General features: G+C 39.8%; 1 protein-coding gene across 1 annotated transcript; it reads left to right on the top strand.

Moving 5' to 3' along the window:
- The first annotated feature begins 8,506 nt into the window (after nt 1-8,506).
- Nucleotides 8,507-9,910, top strand: gngt2b (guanine nucleotide binding protein (G protein), gamma transducing activity polypeptide 2b). The gene is made up of 3 exons (XM_064952867.1): nt 8,507-8,583; nt 9,093-9,181; nt 9,531-9,910. The coding sequence occupies exons 2-3, from the start codon at nt 9,098-9,100 to the stop codon at nt 9,657-9,659; spliced, it is 213 nt and encodes a 70-aa protein (XP_064808939.1). The 5' UTR covers nt 8,507-8,583; nt 9,093-9,097; the 3' UTR covers nt 9,660-9,910.
- The last annotated feature ends 7,896 nt before the right edge of the window (nt 9,911-17,806 follow it).

The following is a 17,806-nucleotide window of genomic DNA, read 5'->3' on the forward strand; positions in this document are numbered from 1 at the left end:
CAACTTCCTGTCTAGAATTTTCGATAATTTTCAAAATAAAAGTACCATTTTACATTAAAGGTAGACTCCGCGTAACGACATTTCCACGAGTAGCACCGCATGCGCACGTCCAAGCGGATCACGTAAATTGTCTGGCTTGTCGTCTGCATGAACTTTACAAAAACCATGTCAAAGGTCATGAAGTTGACTGCATTCGACTGCAAGTTTCTGCAGTTGCTCTTCACCAAATTCATCCTGCAGCCATTTCCTGCATTGTAGGAGGCTCTATAAAAACGGCACAATGGACACATCATAATACCCACAAAACTTAGCGGTAGGTAATGTTCGATAATGTTTTCCCAATTCATTTGTGCTTCTGGAATTTTAGAACTACTTCATATACAGTGTATTCGGAAGGTATGCCGACCCCTTCCCCCTTTAGACATTTTATTACATTAGCCTTATTCTAAAATTGATAAAATACATGTTTTTAATCTACACACAATACCCCATAATGACAAGGTAAAAAGGTTGAGAGATTTTTGCAAATTTAAAAAATGTAACTATTCAGACCCTTTGCTAGGAGACTCGAAATTGAGCTCAGGTGCATCCTGGTTCCATTGATCATCCTTGAGGTGTTTCTACATCTTGATTGGAGTACACCTGTGATACATTCAATTGATTGGACATGATTTGGAAAAGCACACACTTGTCTATATAAAAAGGTCCCACAGTTGACAGTGCAAAACCAAGCCATGAGGTCGAAGGAATTGTCCGTAGAGCTCCGAGACGGGATTGTGTCAAGGCACAGATCAGGGGAAGGGTACCAAAACATTTCTGCAGCATTGTAGGTCCCCAAGAACAGAGTGGCCTCCATTATTCTTAAATGGAAGAAGTTTGGAACCACTAAGACTCTTCCTAGAGCTGGCCACCTGGCCAAACTGAGCAAATGGGGGGAGAAGGGCCTTGGTCAGGGAGGTGACCAAAACCCAATGGTCACTCTGACAGAGCTCCAGAGTTCCTCTTTGGAGATGGAAGAACATTCCAGAAGGGCAACCAGCACAACACCAATCAGGGTTTTATCGTAGAGTGGCCAGATAGAAGCCACTCCTCTGTAAAAGGCACATGACAGGCCACTTGGAGTTTGCCAAAAGGCACCTAAAGGACTTTGACCATAAGAAACAAGATTCTCTGGTCGGATGAAACCAAGATTGAACTCTTTGGTCTGAATGCTAATCGTCACGTCTGGAGAAAACCTGGCAGCATCCCTACGGTGAAGCATGGTGTTGGCAGCATCATCATGCTGTGGGGATGTTTTTCAGTGGCAAGGACAGAGAGACTAGTCAGGATCGATGGAAAGATGAACAGAACTAAGTACAGAGAGATCCTTGATGAAGTCCTGAGTGCTCTGGAGCAGGTTCTCAGACTGGGGCAAATGTTCACCTTTCAACAGGACAACCCTAAGCACACAGCCAAGTCAACACAGGAGTGGCTTCGGGACAAGTCTCTGAATGTCCTTGAGTGGCCCAGCCAGAGCTCGGACTTGAACCCGATCAAACATCTCTGGAGACCTGAAAACAGCTGTGCAGAAATGCTCCCCATCCAACCTGACAGAGTTTAAGAGGATCTGCAAAGAATGGAAGAAACTCCCCAAATACAGGTGTGCCAAGCTTGTAGCATCATACCCAAGAATACTCAAGGCTGTAAATTGCTCCCAAAGGTGCTTCAAGAAAGTACTGAGTAAACAGTCTGAATACTAATGTAAATGTGATATGTTTTTTAAAATTTGTAATACATTTGCAAACATTTCTTAAATCCTGTTTTTGCTTTGTCATTAAGGGGTATTGTGTGTAGATCAATGTGGGAGAAAAAACTGTGTAATCAATTTTAGAATAAGGCTGTAACGTAACTAAATGTGGAAAAAGGGGTCTGAATACTTTCTGAATGCACTGTAAGTTCTGTGTTTCATGTAGGATTACCCTGGCGTGACGTTTTGCGAGCAATGTAATTGTTTATACATTCACATCAATTTACTCAAAAATTCTAATTGCTAATTAGCAACAGGGAATCTGGGTTTGGCAGATGCAATGTGAACGCTACCTATCTATTCCCGCTATCATCCAGAAGGCGAGGTCAGTACAGGTGCATCAAAGCTGGGACCGAGAGACTGAAAAACAGCTTCTATCTCAAGGCCATCAGACTGTTAAACAGCCACCACTAACATTGAGTGGCTGCTGCCTACACACTGACACTTTAATAATGGGAATTGATGGGAAATGTTGTAAATATATCACTAGCCACTTTAAACAATGCTACCTTATATAATGTTACTTACCCTACATTATTCATCTCATATGCATACGTATATACTGTACTCTATATCATCGACTGCATCCTTATGTAATACATGTATCATTAGCCACTTTAACTATGCCACTTTATTTACATACTCATCTCACATGTATATACTGTACTCGATACCATCTACTGTATCTTGCCTATGCTGCTCTGTACCATCACTCATTCATATATCCTTATGTACATATTCTTTATCCCCTTACACTGTGTATAAGACAGATTAGGAATTGTTAGTTAGATTACTTGTTGGTTATTACTGCATTGTCGGAACTAGAAGCACAAGCATTTCGCTACACTCGCATTAACATCTGCTAACCATGTGTATGTGACAAATAAAATTTGATTTGATTTGATACCTGCCCCAATGCAGTGCAAACTAATGGTTTTTGGAGGAGGAATAATGGTCTGGGGCCGTTTTTCATTGTACGGGCTAGGCCCCTTAGTTCCAGTGAAGGGAAATCTTAAATATTACAGCGTAAAATGACATTCTAGACAAGGAGGAGTTGGCTTTGGGGATGATCAGTGAAATAAACCTGCTGGAGCGTGTGCCTGGGTGGGTGTTGCTATAGTGACCAGTGAGCTGAGATAAGGTGGGGCTTTACCTAGCAAAGACTTATATAGATGATCTGGAACCAGCGGGTTTGGCAACGAATATGGGCCAGCCAACGAGAGCATACAGGTGGCAGTGGTGGGTAGTAAATGGGGCTTTGGTGACAAAATGGATGGCACTGTGATAGACTACATCCAACTTTCTGAGTAGCGTGTTGGATGTTATTTTGTAAATGACATCGCAGAAGTCAAGGATCGGTAGGATAGTCAGTTTTATGTTTAGCAGCATGAGTGAAAGAGGCTTTGTTGTGAAATAGGATGCCGATTCTAGATTTAATTTTGAATTAGAGCTACTTAATGTGAGTCTGGAAGGAGAGGTTACAGTCTAACCAGACACCTAGGTATTTGTAGTTGTCCACATATTCTAAAGTCAGAACCGTGCAGAGTAGTGATACTAGACGGGCGGGTGGGTGCGGGCAGCGATCTGTTGAAAAACATGCATTTAGTTTTACTAGCATTTAAGAGCAGTTGGAGGCCACGGAAGGAGTGTTGTAATGGCATTGAAGCTCGTCTAGAGGTTTGTTAACACAGTGTCCAAAGAAGGGCCAGAAGTATACAGAAGGTCAGAGGCCCGGACAACAGGCCCTCAGATTTGACACACTGAACTCTATCTGAGAAGTAGTTGGTGAACCAGGCGAGGCAGTCATTTGAGAAACCAAGGCTGTTGAGTCTGCTGATAACATGGAACACAAACCGGCTGCGCGCGTGCGCCATCGTGCATAAATGTATTTTGTCCTGTTACACCAAACATGATCACGACACGCAGTTTAAAATATATCAAAACAAACTCTGAACCAATAACATTAATTTGGAGACAGGTCGAAAAGCATTAAACATGTATGGCAATTTAGCTAGTTAGCTTCCACTTGATAGCTAATTTGTCCTATTTTGCTAGCTTGCTGTTGCTAGATAATTTGTCCTGGGGTATAAACATTGGGTTGTTATTTTACCTGACTTGCACAAGGTCCTCTACTCCGACAATTAATCCACACATAAAACGGTCAACCGAATCGTTTCTAGTCATCTCTCCTCATTCCAGGCTTTTTCATCTTGGAATTTATATGGTGATTGGCATCTACACTGTCATAGTACTACCACGACAACCGGCAAAACAGTTAGTCTTTCAATCACCCACGTGGGTATAACCAATGAGGAGATGGCACGTGGGTACCTGCTTCAATAAACCAATGACGAGATGGGAGAGGCAGGACTTGCAGAGCGATCTGCGTCAGAAATAGGAATGACTTCTATTTAGCCCTTGGCAACGCAGACGCTTGTTGGCGCCCGCGAGCAGTGTGTGTGCAATAATTGAAAAACATAGATTTCTAAATTTATTTTGCAACGCTCGCACACGTGACGTGTCTGGTCTGGTCAGCATGTTAGAATGTAGTGATTGACAGAATCAAAAGCCTTGGTCAGGTCGATGAAGACGGCTGCACAGGGTTTATATACATCATTGTTCAATGCTCTTAGTTGTTGCGGAAATTGGAGCGGCAGTTAACATGCAACCAATATCATGGTTCTATTCAAAGTTCTAGAAGGATCTACTCGAAGAAAAACAGAGCGCCCCTGGAGGCCAGGGTCGTATTCAGTAGTTCACACTAAAGCAAACTGTAGCAAAGCGGTTTGCAACGGAAACCGTTTGTCACGTTAAAACATTTTGCGACATGAACCGTTTGCTACGCTGTGCACTAATAACTACGACCCATGGGTCAGCCTGGGTATAGTTACCCTGGAACAGATTATGGGTTAAGTTCCCTGCTCAAGGACATAACAGCAGGAGAGGGTATCCAGAATACACTTCTTACCAAATATTCCCAATCAACCTGATTTCACTACCACCGGCGAAACGATAGGGATTAAGCTCTAACTTTATTAACCAATCAACCTGAGAAGTGACTAAATTACAGCCAACATATATATTTTTGATTGCCTTATGGCAGTAATAAACTTGAGGGGAAGTGTTATAATGCACTGTAGCTCTGCTGCATTTGAAGCAACAGAATACTTTATTGTATTTCACACAGTGTGGAAGAGCAATTCAGAGGTATCCATATGAATAGAATGTATCATACTTAAATTGTTCAGCTGTTCAGTTAAGACAGAAATTCTTCCTCTGGAATGCACAATGGAATACACAGTCCAATTCAGAACTGGCTCTGCAGCACAATCTTAGTTTACAGTAAAGGTGGTCAGTTAAGTGGTAAGCCTATCTTTTGCCTCACAGGTTTTGTCCATTGTTCAACTCTTACCATGTGGCTTATCAGGTGAATGTCTGCGAAAGACAGACCCACCTGTGGTACATTAAGTCCAGAGTGGTTTCACTGCCTAATCTATTTGGGGGGGGATGAGTAACCCATATCCTGAAATGTCATATGGGCGACACGAGTGCCAGTCAAGGCTTTTCCAGGGATAAACGGCCGAGAAAGAGAGACAAGACACACAGAGTGAGAGAGTGAGAGAGAGAGAGAGCTAGCGAGCAAAACCAGGCCACACCGGACTAGTGTAATATGTTGACTGTCAACATTAGAATGTATAACATGCCTGATTGGTTATTGGCTATTGATTCTGTGTTACATTTGTTCAGCACGGCCAGGTGGACTCGAACTTGATTGATAGCCTGAAATGGCTTCCTGGTAGCTAGTTATGAGTTTGGGAATCTATCTGGGCTAGCTAAAGCCAACTTCATGAAAATGCTAGGTGGCTAGTAGTATTAGAGAAACAACAAAAAACATTTTTTTTACAGGACAAATCTGAGGGGACATGTGCCCCAAAGATGGATGGGCCAAATCATAGAATCCCTATTAATTCAATAGGATCTCTGTGGGCCTTGTCGAAAGGTTTGTCATTTACCTTTAGAAATGTGCCCCTTTTATTACCTGTTATTGTGGCATAAACACAACCATTCATGATTTCATCTGATTGTTTGACAATCACTTCAAAAAGGGCTCCACTCGCAACATATTTCCAGCCTCCAAACACTGGTGAATGGAGAGAGACATCTGTTACACAAAACATCAAAAAGTGTAATGACATTTGGCCACAATTTATGCGTCAGTGTGCTTATCGAACCACATATTTTGGAGCATATACCACCTGTTTACTATTCCTCTGACATGCGGTAATGATAAATAATGGTGTAGTTCTTTTGATATTTTGTTGGAATTATTTCGATAGTAGCGTACCGCCACTGTTTGTTTGGCTGGAATGCCGTACCGAACTGGCTTACGTTCACCCCTAGATACAGTATGATCAATACTTGTTGTATAACAGTATTACATTTGCTTGGAATATGACTTAATGGAGGTGGGCCCATGATTACACTAATTATAGCAGACTATAGGCTACATCAGGGGGATCTGACATCATTTAGTTGGAATGACAGAGAGATGCAGGGAAAGGATTGGATTGTGTATGAGATCAGATCCTCATGTAGACTGTAGTGTTCTCTAATTGGTGTAATCATGGGCTCACCTCCATGTGTGGCATGCCAAGGTCCTTTGGCATTAAGTGAGGCTAATGACGCAGGGACTGCCAGGGATTGTAATTGTTGACCTGCTCTATGGTACTTCTTTTTCATTTCCCTCTGAAAACTGACAAAACAAGTATTATTCTTTATGCTATAGACTATGTGATTGTAGGACCATATTTGAAATGTTGGTTTGCTGAATTAGAATTAAATCTGATAACATGAAATTATATACAGTACCAGTCAAAAATTGACACCTACTCATTCCAGCATTTCTTTATTTTCCTACATTGTAGAATAATAGTGAAGACATCAACACTATGAAATAACATGGAATCATGAAGTAACCATAAGTGTTAAAAATCTAAATATATTTGACATTCTTCAAAAGTAGCCACCCTTTGCCTTGATGGTAGCTTTGCACACTTTTGGCCTTCTCTCACCCAGCTTCATCACCTGGAATGCATTTCAACTAACAGGTGGTGTTGTTTAATGTGGAATTTCTTTCCTTCCTAATGCATTTGAGCCAATCAGTTGTGTTGTAGTGGTGGTATACAGAAGATAGCCCTATTTGGTAAAAGTCCATATGGCAAGAACAGCTCAAATAAGCAAAGACAAACGACAGGCCATCATTACTTTAAGACAGGTCAGTCAATACGAAACATTAAGAACTTTGAAAGTTTCTTTAAGTGCAGTCACAAAAACCATCAAGTGCTATGATGAAACTGGCTCTCACGAGGACCGCCACAGGAAAGGAAGACCCTGAGTTAGCTCTGCTGCAGAGGATAAGTTCATAAGAGTTACCAGCCTCAGAAATTGCATCCCATATAAATGCTTCAGAGTTCAAGTAACAGACATCAACATCAGCTGTTCGGAGGAGACTGTGTGAATCAGGCCTTCATGGTCAAATTACTGCAAAGAAACCATTACTAAAGGACACCAATAAGAAGAAACTTGCGTGGGCCAAGAAACACAAGCAATGGACATTAGACCGGTGGATATCTGTCCTTTGGTCTGTTGAGTCCAAATTTGAAAGTTTTGGTTCCAACCGCCTTGTCTTTGTGAGATGCAGAGTAGGTGAATGGATGATCTCTGCATTTGTAGTTCCCACCATGAAGCATGGAAGAGGAGGTGTGATTGTGTGGGGTGCTTTGCTGGTGACACTGTCTAATTTAGAATTCAAGGCACACTTAACCAGCATGACTACCACAGCATTCTGCAGCAAAACGCCATCCCACCTGGTTTGCGCTTAGTGGGACTATCATTTGTTTTTCAACAGGAAAATTACCTAACACACCTCCAGGCTGTGTAAGGGCTATTTGACCAAGAAGGAGAGTGATGGAGCGCTGCATCAGATGACCTGGCCTCCACAATCACCCGACCTCAACCCAATTGAGATGGTATAGGATGAGTTGGACCGCAGAGTGAAGGAAAAGCAGCTAATAAGTGTTCAATATATGTGGGAACTCCTTCAAGACGGTTGGACAAGCATTTCAGGTGAAGCTGGTTGAAAGAATGCCAAGAGTGTGCAAAGCTGTCAAGACAAAGGGTTGCTACTTTAAAGATTCTCAAATATATTTTGATTTGTTTAACACTTTTTTGGTTACTACATGATTCCATGTGTTATTTCATAATGTTGATGTATTCATTATTATTCTACAATGTTGAACATGATAAAAAAAGAAAAACCCTGGATTGAGTCGGTGTCCAAACTTGACTGGTACTGTATGTACAGTTGCATACATGTTATGTACAGTTTATGTACATGCAGACATTCTACGTGATAGCCTATGATGCCCCCCTGAACTGCACAGGACCCAATTGCTTGTTATGACAATACCACCCACTCAGTGTCCGAATCCACTAAGATGGTACATACACATTGATGTTGTGTGTTTGTCTCATCCCGCTCATGCTGCTTGTGTTGAGGATTCGGAGGTTTACAGCCCCTTGATTGTTTAATTAGATCATAGAGGATTGGTGAAAATCCTGTACCGACCTCTCCCCAAAGCAAAGCCTACCTGGATCAGCTTTACAGCTGACGAGGGGTGAGGCGAAGACCCATCAGCAAGTCAGTCAATGCAGTTACTGTCTATCAGAAAGCAGCTTACAATAGCCAAGCCCCTACGAGCTCAGACTCTCTTTGTTGGATACCCACCATTCAACAGGTAAGAGCTGGGTTACTTTAATTCTTGTGTATTCCTTTTATTTCTGATTAACATGGTCTGTTTAGAGTAGTCCGTTTTGGTTAGATAAATATTTTTAATCAGATGAATGTGCAATAATTAGAGCAACAATAGAATATGGATTTTTTTTTTTTTACCTTTATTTAAAACAGGCAAGTCAGTTAAGAACAAATTCTTATTTTCAATGACGGCCTCGGAACAGTGGGTTAACTGCCTGTTCAGGGGCAGAACAACAGATTTGTACCTTGTCAGCTCGGGGGGTTGAACTTGCAACCTTCCGGTTACTAGTCCAACGCTCTAACCACTAGGCTACTCTGCCACCCCGTTGAAAATGTTGAGGATGTATGTGAAAGAGAAACTTGAATTGATGAGCCTACATTAATGGATTAGTCTACATTACTCATCTGCCAGTGATGCTCTAGCTGTCTAAATACCACATCTATTCCTGTTTTCCTACAAACCTTTTTTCTGCGTACATTTCACTTTCAAAGGCAAGATGGCTCGTGATATGTCTGATAAGGAAATCCTGCAAATGGAGCTGGCTCAGCTGAAGATTGAAGTTAGCACAACACGCACAGCTGTGAGTATCTCTTTACAATATTACATCATATCTGAAGTGAAATGTTACCAAAATCATAGAACATTTATCATGAAAGACGGCAGTATAACAGTGTTCTATTTGATTTAGATCGAGATAAATCGATACACGTTTCATAGAAAGATGATTACAAGGAGTGAAATAAACATTTGTAAGAATGTACAGTGAAATAATATTTCACTGCACACAATCTCCATTTGTTTTTCCTGTTGTACTGCAGATGAATGTGAACATTTCATTTTTTATGTAACCACAAAACAAGCAAAGAAATCGTGGTGCATTCTCTTGCATGAGAAAAGTATTCTCATTCTTTTGCTCTTCACATCACCAGGTGTCAGTAAATTGCAAGGAGACAATGGAATGGGTGGAGGCCCAAACAGAGGGCGACCCACTCATAAAGGGCGTGTCAGATGACAAGAACCCCTACAAGGGAGACAAGGGAGGCTGCATTATAACCTAGAATACACAAACCCAGGGAAAAGAAGCCACACATTTTGATTTAATGAGAAACAGCGGAGGGCATTCAAACACATATGTAATCTGATATTTGGACAGACAGACAGCTCAGAGACAAGGACAACTACAACATTTGTGGTGATATTGTATTGTTACAAGATGCCAGATTTCCCTTTTCACCATCTCTGGATATTTTCTGTTGATATCATTGTGTCTCTGTCAAATTGTAAATAAACACATCTAAGTGTGTAAGGCTGTTACCTATCTCATCTTGTGGTCTTATTCACTTTACTCTGCTAAATTAAAAGCACCTTCATTGTGATTAGTCTTCTTGCTGCTTGATGAAACTATAACAAATATTGGGGTATAGTAAGTATAATAATTGACATGTACACTATGTATGGAAAGTATAGTATTCACATTTAAACTTGAACGGTCTACGGGAGTCGAGACAGTATCACGATGAGACGATTGAATCTCACAGCAACAGTCACACCATGGAGAAACTGTTTTGTCTTACTTAAACAAGGGACTACAGTGCCCTTCACCTTCTTCTGTGATACCCGACAGCTGTAAAAGTAATCTCAGTAGTTCTTAGTAAATGTACAATAGGATCTATGAGTCAGGACAAGGAGGGGGCCTTCTGGGCCTCTACTTTATAGCTGCCTCCTAACCTCCAAGTACTTAGCTTATAACCAGTACTTCAGCCCTGGCTTCCATTTAGTTATTCATCTACTCAGACCAAATTTCACCCTCTAGAAAACTGTACACACTCACACACACACCCGTTCAAAAGTTTTGGGCCACTTAGAAACGTCCTTGTTTTTAAACAAAAACACACTTTGTCCATTAAAATAACATCAAATTGATCAGAAATACAGTGTAGGCGTTGTTAAATGTTGTGAATGACTATTGTAGCTGGAAACTGCTGATTTTTTAATGGAATATCTGCATAGGCGTACAGAGGCCCATTATCAGCAACCATCACTCCTGTGTTCCAATGGCACGTTGTGTAAGCTAATCCAAGTTTATCATTTTAAAAGGCTAATTGATCACAAGAAAACCCTTTTGCAATTATGTTAGCACAGCTGAAAACTGTTCTGATTAAAAAAGCCATACAACTTGCCTCCTTTAGACTAGTTGGGTGTCTGGAGCATCAGCATTTGGGTTTGATTACAGGCTCAAAATGTCCAGAAAAAAATACATTTCTGATGGGTCAATTTGATGTTATTTTAAATGGACAAAAAAAAATGTTTTTTTCAGAAACAAGGACAATTCTAAGTGACCACAAACTTTTGAACGATAGTAATATATATATATCTCATGTGTAAGCTGTGATACTTTACAATTCTGGCATAAAGAATATGGAAACTAGGTAACTGATGCAAAAGGTGTGCAAGTCCACCTTTTCACTCTTTAAATGACCATTGGTCTTAAACAATGACATGTGCAGCTCAACAAATGAAGATCTTGAATGCACCAGTCAGAGTTTAGAGAACCTGTCTGGAAAATATAGGAAACCACAGTACAAACACATTGCAATATACTCCAAAACACAACCATTGAACCAATACTTCAACCTAATTGCAAAAGTGTTATAATATAAAAGGGTAAATGGTCAAGTGATTCACTATTGAAGCTGAGAGCACCTTCAGCTCAACCATTACATTACATTTACATTTAAGTCATTTAGCAGACGCTCTTATCCAGAGCGACTAATTGACTAATTGCTTTAACAGCAACAAAACACACATCTTATTGTAATCTGTGAATCCTCTGTTAGTGTGTGGCAGTGGGTCAAAGTGTATTTTAGGACTTGCACTGCAGACACAGGCCTTATAGCACACCAGCCAACATGGAAAAAGTGCCTGATCAAACAATGATGGGGTGATATACAAAGTTAGGCTTAATTGCACGTAAAATGTAGATTTTTTAAGGCAAATTTCAACAGGTTAAAGTTTAAATCTGGTGAAAACGGGCATAATGGAAATAGTAATAGATTTGGGTCAAAATCCTGGGTCAAAATCCTGAAATTCTCAAACTGAGTGGAATAACAAACAAACACTTAGACTATGGAATGGATGGATTTATAGTTACTTTTCATATAGCTATGCTTTAAGACAAGCAAATATACAGAAAGGATGACAATTCTGATGACGTAGACCCTCTTAGAAAACTGTGGTAGACCCAACTGAACCAGGATTACTTGACCTTGTAACAATCTGACTTTCTGGGACAGGAATATTGAAAATGTAATGCTGTTTTAAGAGGTAAAACGTACAAGTAGCCAAATAGGATAGTCAAAGATTGAGACATTTTCCTACATTAACTGAGAAAGATCCTTGGTGGTGCTACAGTTGAAAACATTTGAATGTTCATCCTTTCTGTATTTGCTTGTCTTAAAGCATAATAAACTGTATGAAAACATTGTCATGTGTAGTTGTTCAATTTCTGTATCAACCATGTACAGTATAGTTCAAAGTCAACATCTACTTGTTTTAGGACTTCAAAGTCTATGAATAGATTATCAGCACTTTGCATTTTCTTATCAGATGGATATGTGGAGGCTTGTGGGCCTCAATACATAACAATGACAAATATGGAGTGATTTTAGTGTCACAAGAAATTGAATATGAATTTACTCATTCTGAATTGAAATTGTATTTAAAATTCATTTTTTGTTGTTGCAATCATTAAATTAAACAATTTAATTCATAAATTGAACTTGAATGAATATTGCATTCAGTTTTCAAATTCAACTTTAATTGAATGTTCAAATTGAATATATATATATATGTTTCAATATATATGTTTCAATATGGTCGGTAATTTCATTCATTGACTGTATCATGTTTTCAAATGAGCATTTCAAGTTTATCAAAGTATACAGTTGAAGTCGGAAGTTTACATACATTTAGGTTGGAGTCACTAAAACTTGTTTTTCAACCACTCCACACATTTCTTGTTAAACAAACTATAGTTTTGGTAAGTCGGTTAGGATATCTACTTTGTGCATGACACAAGTAATTCTTCCAACAATTATTTACAGAGAGATTATTTCACATATCATTATCATATCACAATTCCAGTCGGTCAGAAGTTTACATACACTAAGTTGATTGTGCCTTTAAAGAGCTTGGAAAATTCTTGAAAATGATGTCATGGCCTTAGAAGCTTCTGATAGGCTAATTGACATCATTTGAGTCAATTGGAGGTGTACATGTGAATGTATTTCAAGGTCTACCTTCAAACTCAGTGCCTTTTTGCTCGACATCATGGGAAAATCAAAAGAAATCAGCCAAGACCTCAGAAAATAAATTGTAGACCTCCTCAAGTCTGGTTCATCCTTGGGAGCAATTTCCAAATGCCTGAAGGTACCACGTTCACCTGTACAAACAATAGTACGCAAGTATAAACACCATGAGACCACGCAGCCTTCACACAGCTCAGGAAGGAGATGCGTTCTTTCTCCTAGAGATTAACGTATTTTGGTGTGAAAAGTGTGAATCAATCCCAGAACAACAGCAAAGGACCTTGTGAAGATGGAGGAAACAGGTACAAAAGTATCTATATCCACAGTAAAACAAGTCCTATAATCGACATAACCTGAAAGGCCGCTCAGCAAGGAAGAAGCCACTGCTCCAAAACCGCCATAAAAAAAAGCCAGACTACGGTTTGCAACTGCACATGGGGACAAAGATCGTACTTTTTGGAGAAATGTCCTCTGGTCTGATGAAGCAAAAATAGAATTGTTTGACCATAGTTATGTTTGGAGGAAAAAGGGGGAGGCCTGCAAGCCGAAGAACACCATCCCAACCTTGAAGCACGGGGATGGCAGCATCATGTTGTGGTGGTGCTTTGCTGCAAAATAGATGGCATCATGAGGGAGGAAAAATTATGTGGATATAACATCAGTCAGGAAGTTATAGCTTGGTCGCAAATGGGTCTTCCAAATGGACAATGACGTCAAGCACACTTCCAAAGTTGTGGCAAAATGGCTAAGGACAAAGGCAAGGTATTGGCGTGGCCATCACAAAGCTCTGACCTCAATCCTATAGAAGATTTGTGGGCAGAACTGAAAAAGCGTGTGCGAGCAAGGGGGCCTACAAACCTGCCTCAGTTACACCAGCTTTGTCAGGAGGAATGGGCCAAAATTCACCCAACTTATTGTGGGTAGCAAGAGGAAGGCTACCTGAAACATTTGACCCAAATGAAACAATTTAAAGGTAATGCTACCAAATGCCGATTGAGTGCATGTAAACGTCTGACCCACTGGGAATGTGATGAAAGAAATTAAAGCTGAAATAAATCACTATTATTCTGACATTTCACATTCTTAAAATAAAGTGGTGATCCTAACTGACGTAAAACAGCGTTCAGATGTAGTTTTTAAATTCAGCTAAAGGCATAGAAGAATTGGGAAACAGAAGCTAGTGATACCAATGGAGTGGTTTCTAAAGCCAATGTGACAGGTTTAATAGTTTTTACCCCCCTATGAATTGGCTCTAGCATTTGAACGGTTAGAGCAATACTTTTATGACCCCATTTCTGAAAGCTAAGGAACATGTTCGTTCCCTCTTATGCTCACCAGCCACATGATGCTCACAGGACTCTGTGTGTCCCAATCCCTCCCAATTTGGCATTATCAAACACTCTGTTGTAAACAGAAGCTTTCTCATAGCCCCTCCAGCCTTTCCAATCGATGAAATCTTACGCTTGTGACTGACTGGGTTTAACTAGGTCTCCTGCATGTCACAAGACTGTGTTAACCCTGTTACTAAACCACCTTACTAGTCTTCAGATACTGCTACACTCACTAGGGGGCCTAGCTAAATGGTCTGTAACCTGATTTAATGTGTTTGTTTACCTGAGAAGTCAGAGCATGTGGACTGTGTTGAATGCACTTGCCCCAGAAGACAGCAAACTTACCTGGATCCAGGGCGAGCTCCATCTTGACTCTTTAGTTATTGATGTTTCTCAGCGATTACGAACAAATAATAGTAACAGCTCTGCAAGCTGCCACACCCTGATCAGCCACACCTGTGCACAATCAATACTTAACAAGACTTCTTTGCAGCGCACAGCACCTGACTCAGGTGCTGGCAACTCTTTAGGTCTCAGACAAATTACTCATCATGCGAGCGTGGTCACTGAACCACCTGTGTTACACTTCACCCTCCCCTTTGACCTCTTCCTTGAAGAGACCGATCCATGTCACAGCACCTTGCTCAGCAAGCTAACACAGTTTTATACTACAAAGGAACCCAGTCAGTCACATGTTATCCTTATAATGAGTAACCTTACCAGACACTTGAAGACTTGTATTAGCTCCCCAAATGTATCCCCTAGGGATGTAGCTAAGCAGGCTAACACGGTCTTGTGACATACAGGTGACCCGGTTCAAACCCAGTCAGTCACAAGAGCAATATTTAATAAGGAGTGGAAATGTTATTTTAGGGATATGAGCTAGCTTCTGTTTCCCATATATAGTGTTTGAGTCTATCAAATCAGATAATGTTGAATTTAGTTTTTTTGTCACACTCACTTCTTGGAATAGGGATGTAATATTTTTTATAGTTCAAACAGTAGAGGCCATTCATAGGAAGAAAAATAATTAATCATGCCATTTTGGCTTTTGAAACTGCTCCGCGTTGGTACCGCTAATTTATATTTCCCACAGAGAGCGTTTAATTCCATCTGTTCTCCTCTAATTTTGTCTGAGGAAAATTAAGTTATTAACTTCTACAGGATCAGTGTCTCGACCTCGGGATGGTTGAGCTAATGTAGGCTAATGTGATTAGCATGAGGTTGTAAGAAACAAAATAAATTCCCAGGACATCTGATATCCTTGCTTCAGGTCCTGAGCTACACGCAGTTAGATTTGGGTAAAAATGGAAAAAGGGTCCGATCCTTGTTGAAGTTAAATTAAAGGATATACTGTATTTTATTGTAACGTTATATATGGTGATTAGGCGCTACAATCTAGCATCCTCTTGGATCGTACTTATGTCATTGGGCCAAAGTTTTAATGAATAAGTTTACAAGTGATAAGGTTGTAATAAGGTTACAATAGGTGACAACCTTATATTTAATTAGTTTACAATATGTGGGTTACAAGTTATCACAGATACTGTGCCATACCAAACCAGTCTTGATCTTTTCTGAATCTTGCTAAACCAATTCCAACTTGTTCTTCTCTTCAAGCAGGTAGATAAGCATTTAGAAAGGTAAACCCATTTGAACCTGTAGTTGAGGTAATAATAAAGTACATTCAGCAGTTTGACTCCATTATTATGTGAATGCTATAGGCCTATATGTCACGTTCTGACCTTAGTTCTTTTGTTATGTCTTTGTTTTAGTATGGTCAGGGCGTGAGTTGGGTGGGTTGTCTATGTTCGTTTTTCTATGATTTGCTATTTCTGTGTTTGGCCTGGTATGGTTCTCAATCAGAGGCAGCTGTCAATCGTTGTCCCTGATTGAGAACCATATTTAGGTAGCCTGTTTTCTATTGTGTTTCGTGGGTGATTGTTTTCTGTTTTCTGTTGTGTGTCTGCACCAGCCAGAACTGTTTTCGGTCATCGCGCTTTGTTATTTTGTATTTTCCGTGTTCATCTATTAAATATGGACACATACCACGCTGCACATTGGTCCTCACCTTCTTCCACCACCAACGACCGTTACACCATAGGCGTATCCGATGGGTGTAGTGAAGCTAGCCTTGCATCACCACTTGGAATACTATAAATGACATGTGTACAAGATAACTTTTAGGCAATTATTAAGAAGCTGTGAGACAAAGAGCTAATATCTTGCAATAAATGTCCTAGTATTAAATTATTGAGTTAACCTTAGCTCAGAGCTGCACGTTTAAAGGCCAAGCATATACAGTGCATTCGGAAAGTATTCTGACCCCCTTACTTTTTCCACATTTTGTTATGTTACAGCCTTATTCTAAAATGTATTCAATTATCTTTTTCTCCCTCATCAATCTACACACAAAATCCCATAATGACAAAGCGAAAACAGGTTTTTGGAAATGTTTGAAAATGTATTACAAATAAAAAACAACTTATTTACGAAAGTATTCAGACTTTGCTATGAGACTTGAACTTGAGGGGGGTGAAGGGCCTTAGTCAGGGAGGTGTGCAGCCAGACTTATTTGCCATTCCTGTTGTCTCATCCCTCTCAACCATAAAATGGTTAAATTCCTCATCAATCCACTGAGATTTAACTGTTTAACAGTCATTTTCTTAATGGGTGCAAGCTTATTAGTAACTGAAATAAGTAATTTCATGAATGTGTCAAGTGCCGTTTCTGGTTGTCATCATTACAAACCACAGACCAACAAGTATCCTTAACATCAACAACATAGGAATCCCTACAAAACTTATGTTTGACCTCTTATACACTATATTAGGCCCAGCCTTTGGAATTTTGGTTTTCCTATATATGGCTAGTACATTGTGATCACTACATCCAATAGATTTGGATAATGCTTTAAAGCAAATTTCTGCAACATTAATAAATATGTGATCAATATATGTTGTTGATTTCATTACGATCCCATTTGTAACTACCCTGGTAGGTTGACTGATAACCTGAACCAGGTTTCAGGCACTGGTTACAGTTTGAAGCTTTTTCTTGAGTGGGCAGCTTGATGAAAGCTAGTCAATATTTAAATCACCCAGAACATATACCTCTCTGTTGATATTACATACATTATTAAGAATTTCACAGATATTATCCAGATACTGACTGTTAGCACTTGGTGGTCTATAGCAGCTTCCCACATCAATGGGCATTAGGTGAGGCAGATGAAACTGTAGTCATTTTACTTCAACAGTAATTGAGATCCTCTCTATGCTTTACAGGAATGTGGTTCTAAATATAAACAGCAACACCTCCACCATTGGCATTTCTGTATTTTCTGTAGATGTTATAACCATGTATTGCTCCCACTGTATCATCAAATGTATTATCTAAGTGAGTTTCAGAGATTGTCAGAATATGAATGTCATCTGTTACTAGCTAATTATTGATTTCATGAACCTTGTTTCTTAACCTACATATGTTAAACCTTTTTTAGGATGCTTGATTGTTTTCATTGCTTTACTTGGAAGCTGTGCAGGAGTAGACATGCTCATGTTATTT

This window comes from Oncorhynchus masou, chromosome 31, assembly GCF_036934945.1.
Source record: "Oncorhynchus masou masou isolate Uvic2021 chromosome 31, UVic_Omas_1.1, whole genome shotgun sequence".
Taxonomy (NCBI): Eukaryota; Metazoa; Chordata; class Actinopteri; order Salmoniformes; family Salmonidae; genus Oncorhynchus; species Oncorhynchus masou.